Below are 18,131 nucleotides of genomic sequence, written 5' to 3' on the forward strand. Positions count from 1 at the left end.
TATAAGATTGAAAAGATAAGTGGGGACTAGGTTATTAAAAGCTTTAAATGCCAGAGAAATTTATGTTTTTGGAGGTAATAGGAAGTCAGTGGAGCACTGAATGACATACAGATATACATGTTAGAAAATCTCTTGGACAGCTATGTGCAGAATTGATTAAACTGTAGAGAGAAAGAGACCAGTGAGAAGCCTAAGGAGTTTTCTGAGTGAGAGCTGATGGACAACCTGAACTAGAATTGTGGTTGTATAAATTTACAGAAGGGAATTATATGAGAGTTTTTATCAAGTCACAAGATTTGTCAATCAATTTGCTATGTTGGGTGGCAGAAATAAAGATGACACCAAAGTTGGGAGGTTGGATGATTGGGAAGAAGATGGTGCTCTCACCTATATTAGGGGAGTTCAGAAGTAGGAGGAAAATTGGGAAGGGAAGAGGAAGATGAGTTCTGTTTTAAACATGTTGAGTTTATCATGTCTTTGGACCATCAGTTTGAACTGAACAAGAGGGAGTCAGAAATGGTGACTAAGGGTCAAGAGAGAGTTTATTGCTGGGAATCAGTTTCATAAAAATGACTTTTCAGCCCATCAGAGTTAATGAAATCCTCAGATGAAAATGATATATAAAAGAAAAGAGAAGAAAGCCCAAAATAGAGACCTAAGATAAGAATTAAAGAATTGTTTTATAATCTTGAAGAAGGACAACTTTTGCTGGCTTTTCTAGGAGTATCAACAGCAGTTAGGAAATAGTAAATTTGAGATAACTTTATTTTGCCACATCAACCTTCTTTTACATCTAATAGATTAAGTCAGCTGGGTCAATTGGAGTCCTTTCTTTGGCTTTAGTATTCAAAAGCATTGTGGCCCCAGAGTTGTAGGCTACCATATCAACTTGCTCCTCATCATACTTCATTTCAACACTGTTATTATATCCACTATCCAAAAAATTTAACAATTCCTTTACTCTCATCTTCAAAATCCTCCCATTGATCTATTCTACTTTTTTTTTTTTTCTTTTAAGACTTATTCTTGCTAATCAGAGCTGGTCTGGTCTCCTGTCCTAATCTGTTCTCACTTCAATCTTCTCACAATTATTTTTATCATTTATTTGTTTTTGACTGGACCCATGATATGTGGGTAGACATCTCTTGATGAGAAAGTCCCTTTGCCAGTGCACTTTGGCATCTACTCTGCAACTTTTATTCTTCTCCCCCTCATTAGTATTTTACTTTCCAGATAAATATAAAGATAGTTTTCAACATTCATTTTTGTAAGAATTTGTATTTCAAAATTTTCTCCCTCTCTTTCTTACTTCTCCCTCCTCAAGATAGCAAACAATGTGATGTAGCTTAAACATGTACAACTTTCATTCTTTTTTTTTTTTTAATAACTTTTTATTGACAGAACCCATGCCAGGGTAATTTTTTACAACATTATCCCTTGCACTTACTTCTGTTCCGATTTTTCCTCTCCCTCCCTCCACCCCCTTCCCCAGATGGCAAGCAGTCCTATACATGTTAAATAGATTACAGTATATCCTAGATACAATATATGGGTGCAGAACCGAACAATTCTCTTATTTCACAGGGAGAATTGGATTCAAAAGGTAGAGATAACCTGGGAAGAAAAACAAAAATGCAAATAGTTTACATTCATTTCCCAGTGTTCTTTCTTTGGGTGTAGCTGCTTCTGTCCATCCTTGATCAGTTGAAATTGAGTTAGATCTCTTTGTTGAAGAAATCTACTTCCATCAGAATACATCCTCATACAGTATCATTGTTGAGGTATATAATGATCTCCTGGCTCTGCTCATTTCACTCAGCATCAGTTCATGTAAGTCTCGCCAATCCTCTCTGTATTCATCCTGCTGGTCATTTCTTGCAGAACAATAATATTCCATAACATTCATATACCACAATTTATTCAACCATTCTCCAATTGATGGGCATCCATTCATTTTCCAGCTTCTAGCCACAATAAACAGGGTTGCCACAAACATTTTGGCACATACAGGTCCCTTTCCCTTCTTTATGATCTCTTTGGGGTATAAGCCCAGTAGAAACACTGCTGGATCAAAGGGTATGCACATTTTGATAACTTTTTGAGCATAGTTCCAAATTGCTCTCCAGAATGGCTGGATGTGTTCACAATTCCACCAACAATGTTTTAGTGTCCCTATTTTCCCACATCCCCTCCAATATTCCGCATTATCTTTCCCTGTCATTCCAACCAATCTGACAGGTGTGTAGTGATATTTCAGAGTTATCTTAATTTGCATTTCTCTGATTAATAATGATTTGGAGCATATTTTCATATGGCTAGAAATAGTTTCAATTTTTTCATCTGAGAATCATCTGTTCATATCCTTTGACCATTTATCGATTGGAGAAGGACTTGATTTCTTATAAATTAGAGTCAATTCTCTATATATTTTGGAGATGAGGCCTTTATCAGAAACTTTGACTGTAAAACTGTTTTCCCAGTTTGTTGTTTCCCTTCTAATCTTGTCTTCACTAGTTTTGTTTGTACAACAACTTTTCAATTTGATATAATCAAAATTTTCTATTTTGTAGTCAATAATGATCTCTAGTTCTTCTTTGGTCATAAATTCCTTCCTCTTCCACAGTCCTATCCTATGCTCTTTCAATTTATTTATAATATCATTCTTTATGTCTAGGTCATAAACCCATTTTGACCTTATCTTGGTGTACGGTATTAAGTGTGGGTCAATGCCTAGTTTCTGCCATACTAATTTCCAATTTTCCCAGCAATTTTTGTCAACTAATGCATTCTTATCCCCAAAACTGGGGTCTTTGGTTTGTCAAACACTAGATTATTAAAGTTATTGGCTGCAACTTTCATTCTTAAAAGCTTCTTTTGGAGCACTGAGATTAAGTGGGTTGCCTACAGTCATATAGTTTGTATATTTTTAATGTCATTTTTTATCTTGCTTTCATTTCCCTTACTCAGCAGTCTGTCACTTTTAATAAAAATTGTAAAAGAATGAGAAGACTTATAAAAATATGTCCCCCCCCAAATTCTAAAAACAATTTTTGTTCTTTGTTTTTTACAATTTTGAGTTCTAAATTTTTTTCACTCTTCTGTTATCCCTCATTGATAAGGCAAGCAATTTAATAAGAGCTATCTATATATAGCCATGCAAAATCTTTCCACATTAGTTATTTTATAAAACAATTATTATATCTTTATAAAAGAAAACCCAGCCAAATTAACTCCAAGGAAAATAAAAAGTAAAAAAAAAAAAACTATACTTCAATTTTCATTCAGATTTCATCAGTTCTTTCTCAGAACATGGATGGTATTTTTCATAAGTCCTTCAGAATTATCTTGTATCTTTGTTTTGCTGAGAATAGCTAAATCGTTCACAGTTAATCACAGCACAATATTGCTGTTGCAAAGTGAAAGTGAGTAGTATCAGGAGAACATTGTATCGCTTCATATTAAATCTTTCCAGGTTTTTCTGAAAACATCCTACTCATCACTTCTTATATTACAAAAATATTTTATTGCATCTTAAAATACCAGTTCAGCCATTTCCAAATTGTTGGGCATCCCCTCAATTTCCAGTTCTTTGTCATCAAAAACTGCTGTAAATATTTTTATGTGTATTGGGCCTTTTCCCTTTTTTTTTTTTAAACAAAAACAAAACTTATAAAAAATACTCTTTGGGATACAGATCTAATAAAGGTATTGCTAGGTCAAAAAAGTGGCATGGAATTGTGTTTTTCATAATTGTTGGTTCATTTCACAGTTCCACTTTGTTCCCAGTTTTCCCACCTTACGTCCAACATTTGTAATTTTCCTTTTTTGTTATAATAGGCAATCTGATAGATATGAGGTTACTTTAATTTGTATTTCTCTAATCAAGAGTCATTTAGAGCATTTTTTTCACTATAGACAACTTTGATTTTTTTTTCTTCTGAGAACTTCCTGTTCATACTCTTTGGCCATTTATTAATTGGGGAATGATTTGTAATATTATACATTTGATTTGGTTGATTATATATTTGAGCAATGAGATCAGAAAAACTTGTAAAAAAATTTCACAGCCTTCTGCTTTTCTTCTAATCTTGGCTGTATTAGTTTTATTTGTGTACAAATTTGTGAATTTAATGTAATCAAAATTATCTATTTTACATTTCATAATTTTCTCTATCTCTTGTTTGGTCATAAAATTCTTCAGTTTTCCATAGATCTTATAGGTAAACTATTCTGTACTTCTTTAATTTGCTTGTGGTATCACCATTTATTTTTAAATCATGTACCCATTTTGACCTTATCTTGGTATATAGTATGAGATAATGGTTTATACCTTTTGTTGCTGTTCTACTTTCTGCCAAATTGCTTTTCAGTTTTTCCAGTAGTTTTTGTGAAATTATGAGTTCTTATCCCAAAAACTGGGGTCTTTGGATTTATTAAATACTAGATTATTATGGTCTTTTACTAGTGTGTCTTATATACCTAATCTATTCCACTGATCCACCATTCTATTCAGACTATTTTGATGATTACCACTTTGTAATGCAGTTTGAGAATTTGGTATAGATAGACTACCTTACTTCACATTTTCCTCCCTATTAATTCCCTGTTTGTATGTATATGTGTGTGTATTTTTTTTTTGGAGAGGCAATTGGAGTTAAATATGATTTGTCTAGAATCATATAGCTAGTAAATGTTAAATGTTTGAGATTAAATTTGAACTCAGGTCCTCCTGACCTCAAAATCGGTGTTCTAGCTTCTGCACCATCTAGCTCCCAATTCTTTTTATATTCTTGATCTTTTGTTCTTCCAAATGAATTTTGTTATTATTTTTTCTAACTCTATAAAATCATTTTTTGGTAGATTGGCATGTCACTGAATATCTTATTTTGGTAGAATTGTCATTTTTATTATATTGGCTTCCTCTACCCATGAGTACTTGCTATTTTTCCAGTTGTTTAGATCTGACGTTTTTTGTGTGAAAAGTGTTTTGTAATTGTCTTCATGAATTTCCTGAGTTTGTTTTAGCAAATAGACTCAAAAGAATTTTTTTCTACAGTTATTTTAAATGGAATTTCTCTTTCTGTCCTCTTGCTACTATACTTTATTGATAATATATAGAAATACTAATTATTTGTTTAGACTTATTTTATGCACTGCAACTTTGTTAAGCTTGTTCACTATTTCAATTAGTATTTTACTTGATTCTCCAAGCATACTGTTATATCATCTGCAAAGTGATAGTTTTGTTTACTCATTACTTAATTTCTTTTTCTACTCTTATTCTTATAGCTAGCATTTTTAGTTAATAATTAAACAATAGTGGTGATAATTGACTTCCTTCTTTCATCCCTGTTATTATTGAGAAGGCTTCTATCTTATCCCCATTTAATAATACTTGATGTTGTATTTAAATAGATACTACTTACCTTTTAAGGAAAGTTCTATTCATTTCTGTGTTTTCTAGAGTTGTTAATAGGCATGATTGTTATATTTTGTCAAAAGTTTTTCTTTACCTGTTGAGATGTGGTTTTTGTTGGATTTGTCATTGATATGGTTAATTATACTGCTTATTTTCCTAATATTGAACCAGCTGTGCATTCCTGGTATAAATCCCATCTGTTATAGTATGTAATCCTTGTGATATTTTGCTATAACGTACTCACTAGTATTCTTCCTCCTGTCCTTTTTCCTCTCTCTCCTTGCCTTCTTCTCTCTCTCTCTCTCTCTCTCTCTCTCTCTCTCTCTCTCTCTCTCTCTCGACAATTGGGGTTTATACTGCTCTCTCTACCATACTATCTATTTGGTTCCACCTCTTTTTTTTTTTTTTTTTTGGTATCGTTTTCTTCAGTTTTTTTTTTTTTTTGTTTTTTTTGTTTTTTTTTTTTTTGGTATGTGTGTATGGCGGGGGTGTATGTGTGTGTGCATGCTTCCTTTACTAAATTGTTGACTCTTTTATCATGATTTTCTTACATAACTCTCATTTCTTTCCCCTATTTTTCCTCTACTTCTCTTGTTTGATTTTTATAATCCTTTTTGAGCTCTTCCATGAAATCTTTTTTTGGACCTTGGAACAATTCACATTTGTCTTTGAGGCTTTGCCGGTTGCCATTTTGACTTTGTTGTCTTTTTCTGAATTTGTGTTTTAATCTTTCTTGTCATCATAATAACATTTTTTGGGCAGATTTTTTTTTTCTGTTGTTGTTGTTCTTGTTGCTTGTTGTTTCCCTGCCTATTCTTGATTTTTAATTTAATGTTAAAATTGGACTCTACTCCCAAAGGCCAGTGATCAGAGCTTCAGGTTTTTGTTGTTGTTGTTGTTGTTTTGTTTGTTTTTTTCAGAGCTAGTTCAAGGGAGCTGTAAGTTTTTACTTCTTCCAAGATATTGTGATTTAAGCAGAGGTGTGATCCCTGTATTTTGGTCTGTGAATGGCCACAGAACTGTTTTCTTCCCTGGAACTGAAGGGTTCCCCTTCCCCTGTGGCTGGATGCTCTGCTGTATTCTTCCTTTCTCTGGGACTGAACCCCAGATTCCCACATGGATATTTCAACATAATCCTCCACTCTGTGCTGCCTAAAAGTCCCCTGTAATCTCTTTCTAACCAGTTGTCCAACCTTCTTATTGTCTGTGGGCAATAAGTTCTAGCAGTACAGATTCAGTTTTCCCCAAGTCCTAGTACTGGCTAGTACCAAGGTTCAAGACCTTTTTGCTGGCATATTAGTTTAGTCTTTCTATACTCCTCCCATTGGGTATAGCTTTGGCTCATCTATCTTCCCTTTGTCAGAATGTAAGCTTTCTAAATTAGACTTATCTTTTCTCTTGGTATTTCTCTTTGGGTTTTTTGTTTTTGCTTTTTTTTCCCCCTTTTTTATCCTTAGTGTTTTATGGACTGTTTAGCGCATAGGAAAGGCTTTTTTGTAGAGAGCCATAGACAGTGGGAGTACTCTCTGTGAGGTATAAGACCCTTCAGCCCAGAGGGAACCTGCTGGTGATTACTGATTTGGCTCTAATTTTCCCTTGGGGCATCTCAGCCTTCCTGAGAAGTGGGGGGAAGGGGCTTGACAACCTGTGTTCTAATTGAAGCAGAGCTACTTTCAGTAAAAGAAGACATTTATATATTAATAGGGTGCTTATAACACATGCTCAGTGTGGTATGGTGATGTAATGGTACTGTAGTTAGTACTCAGTGTGCTGTGGTGATATGATGATACTACAGTTAGCCCATATTCAGTGTGATGTAATTGTACTAAAGGGTTGAGAAGACTTGAAATAAATGGGCTCCATCTTTGACCATCCTTGTGGATCCCTGCCTTCATCACTCCTCCATTAAGACCAAGGACTCAGGCTGGTCCCAAGATCCTCCAGAGAGCTAGTCTGGAAAGTATATTTTGGCACCCCAGCATGGGGGCTCTAGAAAACACAATATATTTTGGCACCCAACTTAGGGGCTCTAGAAAGCACACCACACTTTTAAACTAATTTTTTTATTCTTTTGTCCAGTTATATTTTAGATCTCCTCTTAGTAGACTTTTTTTTCCCCCTGAGGCAATTGGGGTTAAGTGACTTGCCCAGGGTCTTAGTAGACTTTAAAAGAAAAACAGGTCACTTTAATTTTGTTATTCTTTCACTCTTCATGTATTGCTTGAGTAGTGCTGTATGGTAGACAATAAGTCATCTAATTCAAATCTTGCCTCAAATACTCTTAGTTCAGGAACTTTGAATAAGTCCATTTAGCCACTCTGTGCTTTAGTTATTTTAAGCTCTAAAATGAGAAAATTGAAGTTATTGTAATTTAGGGTCCTTTCCTAAATCAAGGTGCCATGAATTTATTGTTTGTCATTTGTTTTTGTGTATATTAATGAAATATTATTAGAATGCATTGTTACTATATTAGTATCAAGCACAATGCCCTGCACAGATTATACATGTAAGAAATGCTTATTGACTTCACTTCTTGCATCTGATGTCACTGTTAGCTCTGAGAGTAATCTGTTTGCTTTCATTTTGAAGACCTAAGTATACTATCAGTCCAACTTAATATACCAGCTCTATGAATGTTTAAATCAGCATTTATAGTACTAGAAGCAGGGAGACCAGGTACATATCAAAGAGATTAGACAGAATCATAGAATCTGAATTTCAGGGGAACTGGAAGAATATACCAATTTATACTTGAATAAAAATTCTTTCTAACAGAAACTCAAAAAAGTGGACATCTGACTTTTGCTCCTAAACCTTCAATGAAAGAATATCAATTTAGCATTTATGTAGAGGACAAACTGAAAGTAGAAAGACCAATTAGGAGACTATTGAAATTGTCCACATAAAATATGTGGGACCCAAGTTAGAGGTTGTATATGGAAAGTGAAACTAACCGATAGGCGAGAGAAAGAAGTAGAATCAACTAAGTTTGACAACCAAAATGTCTAAGAAAACATTAATGGTTATCATCCTTTATGTCTACTTTCTCATCTTTATTTAATATTTGTGATAAAGGATTGGCATTACATACATATTATATACTCAATGAAAATATGAAAAAAAGCAGGCAGATTTTCACAAATGATTCCCATACTACCCCTTTATTGTCACACAATATTTGATGTGGTAAAACAAAATAGGCTCTAATACTTTCTTCCCTTGTAAGGAGTCTCTTATACATATTCAAGATAATATAAAATATTATCCACAACCACAAGAATTTTGTTTGAATGTTCAAAAGAACAAGTTGTATATTTAAAGCTATCATAGAAAATGTCATCCACACAATCCAAATGGGAAATTTCCTTCATATTATTATAATAATGCACAACTATGTTATCCAGTCAATCCTGAGTCATCAAGAAATTACATGAAATTAGGAAATTGAGATCAGGAAAGACTGTCATATCTTTTCAAGCAAATTCTCTCAAAGTTTTGGTGTTCAGAAAAGTAACAGTTATTTGGAGAGTCTAGCATATGAAATTTAGATCATTCCTCGGTATTTAAATGAGACAATGAGACATTTATACATTGAATGTTTCTAATAAGTGTTGTTTTATATGTTACTAAGGCAGAAAAAAACATGGATTTTTTTTTTCTTTTCTATACAGCAAAAGGAGAAGGAGAGTTTATTAAAAGAAAGAGATCATATTTTATCAACACTGGGTGAAACAAAGCAGAACCTAACTGGACTTTGCCAGCAGGTATGCAAAGAAGCAGCTTTAAGTCATGAACAAATCCAGATACTTGCAAAGTACTCTGCCTCAGATTGCCCACTTACCTTGTTAATTTCTGAAAAAGAAAAACTTACTCCTGACTCTAAACCTGTGCTCCCATCATGTATGGCTTTACCTCATGGACTTCCAAATATTCCATTGGCCACAGAACAAAGTTCTCCTTATCCATGTGTAAGAGAAACAAATGATTCACTACAGGAACAGCAGCAAGACTCATATCAGAACTCTCCACGAACTTCATCATTGCTTGTAAGACAGTGTTATCAGAGTGGCGGCATCACAGATTTCTGTCAGGTGACTGGTAAATGCACTGCCGATGATTGAAACTATATTTTATTTTCTTTCTGCCATTTACTTCTATAATCAAGTTTTTTTATATTAACATGAAACTCTAACATAGATTCCATACATTGGTTTCTGCTAAGTTTGCTGTTAAGCATGTTTCTGTTAAGTTGATCTTATTATCCTTATGACCTTCAGGAGAAAACCACAGATATGTTTTATCAGAAAGCTTTTTGAATTGGATGAAAAATTACATTTAAGAATATGGCAAATCTTTTTAAAATCATATATGAAGATAGTTGTTAATACTGTCCTCTATTTAAAGTAAAACTTGAAGTGAAAGTCTAGTTCAGTTTGAGAAAGTCTGGTACCTTTTTTTTTTTTCCAAGTTTAAAAACATTTCAGATAATCAGCAAACATTAAATGCCTACTGTGTTCTAGGCATTGTGCTAAGTTCTGGAAATACAAGGGAGGGAAAAGGCAATTCATGCCCTCAAGAAGTTTACAGTCTACTGGAAAGATAACATGCAAACGACTATGTACAAATAAGATATAGATAGGATATGTTTTGGGTAACTTTGGAAGGAACACACTAGTGTCAAGGAGTAGTAGAAAAGGCTTCTTGAAGAAAGTAGCATTTTTAGCTGAGACTAATCTTAGGAAGCCAGGAGGAGGAGATGAAACAGAATAAAATTCTAATGAAAATTCAGAGATACTGTGAGATAAAGAGTATCTTGTATGAGAAACAAAATAGGAAGGAGGCCAATATCACAAAATCAAAGAATATGTGGAGGGAAAGTAAGGACACTTGGAAATTTTTAAATCCTACATATTTTTAAATTTAATATTAAAAAAACCTTTCCCCTTCCTATCAGTAAATAGATGGAAGAATGCCTATTTTAGGGAAAACTTGGCAGATGGGGTAGAGGCCTCCCAATTTGAGCACATTAGGAAATAACTTTTCTATGAATTAAGCATGACATTCTATTAAAGATTTCTGCTAATATAGAAAAGCTAAATAATCAAGTAAAATATTAATTTATTAACAACCAATTTATGAATCTTTTGGGGCATATTACATGACACCACTACTGAGATACATTTTCAAGTTTGAGGTTTAAAGTTTTCCCCTGAATTAAATTATTACAAGTTTTTCATTTTTATTGATAAAGAAAACTAAAAAGGGGAAGGGAATTTACAAGAATTCCCCAGACATGTCTTCATCAACAAACATTTATTAAGCAACATGTTTTCCTGGCATTCTGGGACATATTTGTTGAAAAGCACTAATCAGTAAAGCACTAAAAATTTGAATAGCATGAAACAATTAAATTTCATAGAAAATTAAAATTTCTCAATAGGGTTGTATCCACTTGCCATAGTACAAAGGCACAAACAGATACCTTAACCTGAATGTTTTTATAAAGTTTTATATTTTAATTTGGTGTGTAAAGTGTTTTTAAATTTTTTGGCAAAGATTTAGTTGCTAAGGATATTGCAGTGAAAAGCTAACCACAATAAGCTAGTCCTTGGAGTGGCTGATTCCATTATTGGATTTATCTTATATCCTTAAAATGATTTATCATGAAAAATATTTAGTAGGCCTGAAAAATTAATTCATAGTGTATTGAATGACCATAAAAATCTACTTGCTATATTTTATATTGGGACCAATCTTAATATTTGGAAATTTTAAAAATTTTAATTTTCTCCTCTTTTTTGATGTGGGAAAATTCTCTAGCATTTTGATCCTTATAAATTATAGATGCTGTAACAAGGTAAATTAGGTTTTGGTTTATTCTCTATAGGCTTGAAAAAAAACATTTGAAATGATCTGGAAAAATAGCATTTTTATAATTGTAAATCACATTTTTAGATTAAAACAAAATTGTATATAAATAATGTCATGCAGTCATTTCTTTTTATTTCATTCTTGATTTTTCAGCTTTGCACAATAGTGTAAACTTTTTTTCCGATTTGCAAAATATCAACACTTATATAAGCCAGTGGCTAGAATCTTTGATTCCCTACCTCATTATACACATAAATATTTTTCATATCAGCATGTGTATATGCAAAAATGTCAAATGATCTGCCCTTATTGCTACTGTTAAGTATTAGCAGGTTGTTCAGTATTTTATGACAAAGCCTCATTGTCACCAGGATTAAAAAATAATTTCATAGCACTGGGTTTTAAGTCTGCATATTCAAATATGTAACTAAACCAGCCTGAGGAATCCTTTTCTAAGTTTTGGCCAATAATTAAAATGTTTATTTCTTGATATTGAATATTATTCCTTATAACCAGCATGAATACAAATAACTACACTACCTCATATGCAAGTGATTGTCAAGTTATAAAACAGATGTGCAGAGAATATTTTAAAGAATTTTTAAACATTTTTGCTTTTCCCATTCATGAGGTGGGGAAGTTTTTATTCTGTATATTGCATAGATTATGCACGCAACAGAATCACAGTATAATACAACAGATACCTTGACCAGCATTTGCAGTTCTTCACAATTTGTTAGGATTATATTCATTGTATATGATATGCAAAATCATTTGTCTTATCCTTCTGTACTTTGCCCAGTGTTTCATGTCTTATGTAATTTTCTGAAAACAGTTACTTAAATATAGTCTTAATTTGTATTACATTATTTTTCAGACTTTTAAAAAATCATTTTAATACTAATGGCAAAACTATGTGCTACTCAGAACTAATGTGAATACCATTTCTGTGCTAAATATTTTTTTATTTTTAAAAACATTTGTTAAAAGATTAATGTTCAATCATCTACATTTTAGTAATTAGAAACATTTAATGCAGTAAGAATAAAGATTGCATATAAATTCTGAGTTATGTTATCAATTTGGAGGAAAACATGGCAATATTATAAATTCTCAGGTGAACTTTTTTTAATCATTAAACATGTATTTGAACTTGTGTTATAAGTGTTAATGCATGTAATAAACCATATTTTGAAACTTTTTGGGTAAAATGTAAACTTAGCCATAACAATTAAAAGATTGGTATACGGATTATAAAATCTGAAACAATAATGTCTTTGTATCTTTTATCATCTTTTTAATGTAACAAAATCATTATCCTTAATAATAAGGCAAGATCTTGTTAAAGTTATAATTCTGTAATATTTAAGTTGCACCTTTTTTACCATGCTAATTTTTAATCCCATGTTGGTTAAAAATAGCCAAACCACAAGGCATTAGTTTCTTTGCTCCTTGGTAATAAATTTGCTGTTGAATAAATACCCTAAAATTTATTTAACAATTAATATTGTTAATGTTTTGTTTATTTGTGTGTTGTGGAAACTTACAAATCTTAAGACTTTTGTTAAGATAGTGAAACTGGTATGGGTTTTATGTGAACATAAATATTAGTAAATTTTCTTGTGAAACAGGATTGGATATTTGTGCCAGTTTTTCAGCTTGCCTAAACCTAGGCAAGCATAGATTTTTAACCTTTGCCTTAAAAAACAAATTGCTGATTCCAGTTTTTCCTTTAGGAAAGTTGTATTCTCTGTATTCTCTAAAACTCCACTTTAAGGCAAGATACCTATTTACATTTCCCTTAGTTTAACTCTGCTTTTTTTTTTTCTCTCTTTTTTTTTTTGCTTTGTAATAATAGCTTTTAATTTTCAAAATACACGCAGAGATAGTTTTCAACATTCATCTTTGCAAAACCTTGAATTCCAAATTTTTCTCCCTCCCTTCCCTGCATCCCTTACCCCTAGACAGCAAATAATCCAATATAGGTTAAACATGTGCAATTCTTCTAAACACATTTCCATATTTATCATGCTGCACAAGAAAAAACAGATTAAAAATGAGAAAGGAAAAAAAAGCAAGTAAGCAACGATTAAAAAAAAAAAAAGGTGAAAATACTATGTTGTGATCCACATTCAGTCCCCATAGACTTTTTCTGGAAGCAGATGGCTCTCTCCATCATAATTCTACTGGAATGGCCTGAATCACCTCATTGTTGAAAAGAGTCAAGTCTCTCACAGCTGATCATCAAATAATCTTGTTGCCTTCTCTTGGTACTACCCACTTCACTTATCATCATTAACTCTGCTTTTAAAAAAATGTTTTTATTAATTTGTGTGTTTGTTTCTTAGGTCATCATAGTATTCTGTGGATAGGAAAAAAAAAAGGTCAACACAACTGATAGTCTGAAAACATGTGCAGTGTATAACATCTTTGGACTTCCCACCTCCACAAAATAATAGGCTTTTCATTTGATTTTCATAATTTGGTTGCATTTGTTTTTGATTTTTTTGATGTCATTCTTTCCACTTATATTGCTATATTCCACTATATATATATATATATATATATATATATATATATACTGTGTGTAGTGTTTTCTTGGCTCTGCTTATTTCATTCTGGATCAATTCGTATAGATCTTTCCATGCTTCTCTGTATTCATCACACACACTCAGTCCTCTTTATCCCTCTGCTCCCTACCATTCCTCCTCCCCCCGCCTTTTTATTTTCCTCCTGTATTATAATATAGTCTCATAAAGAAAGCATTCATCTATGGGGAGGCTGTCTCCAAGTTCCATCTATAATCCCCTCTGGCTCTTCGATATTTGGCATTTTCAATCTCCTTCCCTCAATTCTTTCCTCCACTCAGTTTTTTTCACCCCTTCCCCTATGATTGTAGTTTCTTTGAGAATAAGAGTTCAAAATGGCTTAGCCTCCTTACACACTAGGCAATTTGCAGTTCACTAGACTAGATCTCTGCCCCAAGTGACTTTTAGGTGGTCAGAAATGATCCCAACGGGATGCTGTGCTTTTTTTTCTTAGGTTTGGTGGAGTGCTGCAGTCTTTGCCCACAAACTGTCTGGAATCAATGAGCAATCCAATTTCCTCTGTTCTCCCTAGCACCAGCAGTTTAGAGCTTTATAGCACTGATACTTCTGGATTGTAGTTCCTATCAGGTTTAAACTTTTAATGGTCTGTGGCCAAGCTGACTATGGAGGGTTCAGCAAACTTCTGCAACCTATGGCCAGGGTCTCCACAGAACTAGAAAGAGGGATGGGGCATCTAGATGCAGAAGTAAGTTTTGATCTATGCTTATGTGGCGTTCTTGAGTCTGCTATACAACCTTGTTGCTGATAAAGTGAGAACTGTAGGAGAAATGCTCAGGTTCAGTGAGTACTCAGTTTCTGAGTATGGGAGTTTTTTTTGGTTTATTTTTTTTTTTTAGTCTCCTTTTGAATTCTGGTGTCCTACACCATGAGAACAGCTATAGTTGCTTTAAATGTGGTGAGTAATTTCTGTTTTGGAGAGCTTTGAGTGATTGTGAAAATTAGAGGAAATGTTTAGTCTGCCATCTTATTACATGACCGATTCAATTTGAATATGTGTGTTAGTTTAAATCCTGGGAATCGATGGTTTTTGTGTTCTCATTCTGGAGTTTGTTGCTGTAAAAACAGGTAGTGATTTTTGTTTTTGTTTTGTGACCAAAATTTTGAAATATCCACTAATTCACAAACAACTTGGAGTCAAATCTATCCAGCTTAACCGATAATTGAGTGCTCATGTGAAAATGTTTGATAGTTGGTTATAAATATAAGAAGTGTTGACTTTACAGAGTCTACTTTGGAGGAAAGTGGCAGAACAAAGGACACTAACATGAAACAAGAACAGTATACATACTAAATCCTATTAAGCAGGTACAAAGTGTTCAAGATCTTCAAAGAAAGAGCACATCTAGTAGGATTTAGAATTTGAATGATGGATAGGATTTAAATGGGAGTGGCTTAGGCAATTATAGGGATAGAGAAGAAAAATTCAAAAGTGGGCAAATGGGGGTATTCTTAAAGACCAACAAACAGCTAAGTTTCATTGGACCATAAGGAACATATTAAGGAGTCATTATGAGATAAGACTGAATATTGTAAAGTGCATTCAATGCCTAGTTGAGGAATTGAGATTTTGGTAGGTGATAATAGCCCCTGTTCAAAGGTTCTCCTATTGTAACCTGCACAGACACTTGTCATTTTAATTGTTACTGCTTATGAGTAGCAATTTTTGAATACTTTTGCTTTGAAATTGAGCTATTTGATCAGATGAGAACAAGAGAAATGAAATGCAGTTAACTAATTCTTTATACCTTGTACTATACACAAGGAATATATTATAATTTTAGGTACATATTTATATTCTTAAAGCATATATTGGGTTCCTTTAGTTTTCAGGATTCCAGATGTGGGCAACAATTCAATACAATCTGGAACTCACTTCTGAATAGAAAATCTTTGTTCCTATTCATAATTTTTTGTTGTATTTGCATGAAATTGAGATATTCACGTAGAAGACATGCAAATCAAATAGTAAAAAATTATTTTAGACTATCAGAATTTGATTTGTCTGTACTCTAATATTTATTTAGATACTGGATAAATAATGATACTGGAGTGAGATTATCTTTATTCCTGAGTAATAGTTTCATTACATTAGTTTGAATACAATATTTATATTTAATGAGAAAAATAACAAATTGAAAGAAACTGATTTGTCTTGTGATTATGTACTATCATCAAAGAATGCACTAAATTTCTAGTTAGATATCTAGGTTACTAAAGATTATATTGTCTTTATTTTATTGTGTTACAGAAATTCAGATATAAGAATTATGCCAAAATATAACAAGCTAACCCGTTTTTCATTTATATTTTATAGTTAAAGAAAGTAACAGATTGCTAGTCAACCATATTACTAAAGGTGATTTATTGGATTGCTAAGTTATATTTGACACAGGATTGTCTGAATTTTGACAGTCTTACATGAACTGAAATTTGCCATTGGATATTTGATCAATGTTATTTAATATTTGTATAGGTTTTTGAAACCTCTTCATTCTTAGCAAAAAATTTCATTGTGTTTGCTTCAAATACTTATTATGTCAGCTGAAAGTACCAATCAGATTGGAATAAAATAGTTCAAGGAAGAAACCAGATTTCTAATTGCAAATACCTGTTTTCAAAAGTTACATTATATTTATTTTGCAATTTTTTTTTCCTGAGGCAATTGGGGTTAAGTGACTTGTCCAGGGTCACATAGCTAGGAAGTGTTAAGTGTCTGAGACCAGATTTGAATTCAGATCCTCCTGACTTCAGGGCTGCTCTATCCATTTGCCACCTAGCTGCTCCATTTTTACAACATTTTCCATATCTTGGGTATTGAAAGCAATTTAATATGAATTTTAACCCTCCCCTGGATATTGAATTGTCTATATATAACTGTTGGAATTAAGTACTATGATTGCTGCTATACAATTGCATTGCAAGATTGACAGTATCACACATGAAATAAGAGTTGTTACTGTGTATTTATATACCATGTATTATAATTGTGGAATATACCCGATTTCATATTACGTCTCTTGGATCATACTGCTTTAAATTAATTATTTCCTGAAGAACTTTTAGGGTTCAATTTCATGGCAACAATATAAAAATAATAATAATATACTAGTTAATATTTATGAAGTGTTTTAAGGTTTGTATAGTGCTTTACGAGTATTCTCCCCTTTGATTTCCCAATAATCCCACAAGATAAGTCCTATATTAGTCCTCTTTTATAGATAAGGAAACTAAAGCCAAGAGAGTTTAAAACTTGCCTAGCATCATATAGTTAAATGTCTCATTTGGGCAGGATTAAAATTCAGTTCTTCCTAACTCCCAAGTCCAGCATTATTCATTCAAGTGTGCAGAATGAGACATTTTTAGACATTGCTGATGCATAATTTACTAGTTATTATAAGTATATTATAATATACTACTTATATATTTGGTAGGGAAGTGAGTAGAGAGGTAGAAATGAAAAAGATCAATAACAAATTAAAACAGTGTACAAAAAAGAAGGAAGTTAGACTAAGGACACACTCTAACAAGATAGTTTTGTTATTATGTGAAATTTAACATATATTGTAAAAATTATACTGAAATGTTAATAATTTTTTAAATTTTAAAATAATGATGAAATAGCAAATTCCATAAATTAAAAGGGCAAATATGCCAATTTTCTTTAAAAAATATTTTTATTGCTATTTTATTTTTCTAATATCACCATAGGTATTGCATCCGTCACTTCTTTCCTTCCCAGAGTCATTGCATCTGACAGTAATTTTTTTTTTTCAGGAGAAGAAAAGTCAATACACAAACACAAAAGAAAAGATGTACAATGTATGGACTTTCCACTTCCACAAAGGGATAGGTTTGGAGTATCTTCTCACATCTCTTCATTCTGACCCCACTAGATCTTTATAGTTTTGTTACATTTGCCTTTGATTTTTTTGGGTATTTTTTATTCTTGGCCACATTGGTTTTATAGTACAAACCCCCTTTAATTTAATGTAATAAAAATCATTCACTTTACATTTCACAATGCTCTCTCTTGTTTGTTTATTCATTATTTTGAAAATTAAATAGTGGTGCATGTTTTTTCTAATTTTCATATATTTGTCTTTATGCTTAGATCATATATCTATTTTGACCTTTTCTTGGCAAATGGTACAAGATGCTACTCTATAGCTAGTTTCTGGCAGATTGCTTTTCAGTTTTCCGATTTTTTTTGAACCAAATAGTGAATTGTTATC

At 32.5% G+C, this 18,131-nt stretch overlaps 1 protein-coding gene across 3 annotated transcripts in view; it reads left to right on the top strand.

The window, feature by feature from the left end:
• Window positions 1-17,908, top strand: part of BACH1 (BTB domain and CNC homolog 1) — a 43,560-nt gene extending 25,652 nt beyond the window's left edge. Inside the window, exons 5-6 of one of the 3 annotated variants that reach the window (XM_051984782.1) lie at window positions 9,091-9,183; window positions 17,674-17,908. In XM_051984782.1, the coding sequence (XP_051840742.1) occupies window positions 9,091-9,183; window positions 17,674-17,802 (222 nt within the window). In that variant the 3' untranslated portion in view covers window positions 17,803-17,908. Of the gene's footprint in view, window positions 1-9,090; window positions 12,796-17,673 lie in introns of those variants that run through there. The other 2 variants (XM_051984780.1, XM_051984781.1) reach the window with 2 other exon arrangements.
• Window positions 17,909-18,131: the final 223 nt, after the last annotated feature.

The sequence above is a fragment of the Antechinus flavipes genome, chromosome 3, assembly GCF_016432865.1.
Source record: "Antechinus flavipes isolate AdamAnt ecotype Samford, QLD, Australia chromosome 3, AdamAnt_v2, whole genome shotgun sequence".
NCBI lineage: Eukaryota > Metazoa > Chordata > Mammalia > Dasyuromorphia > Dasyuridae > Antechinus > Antechinus flavipes.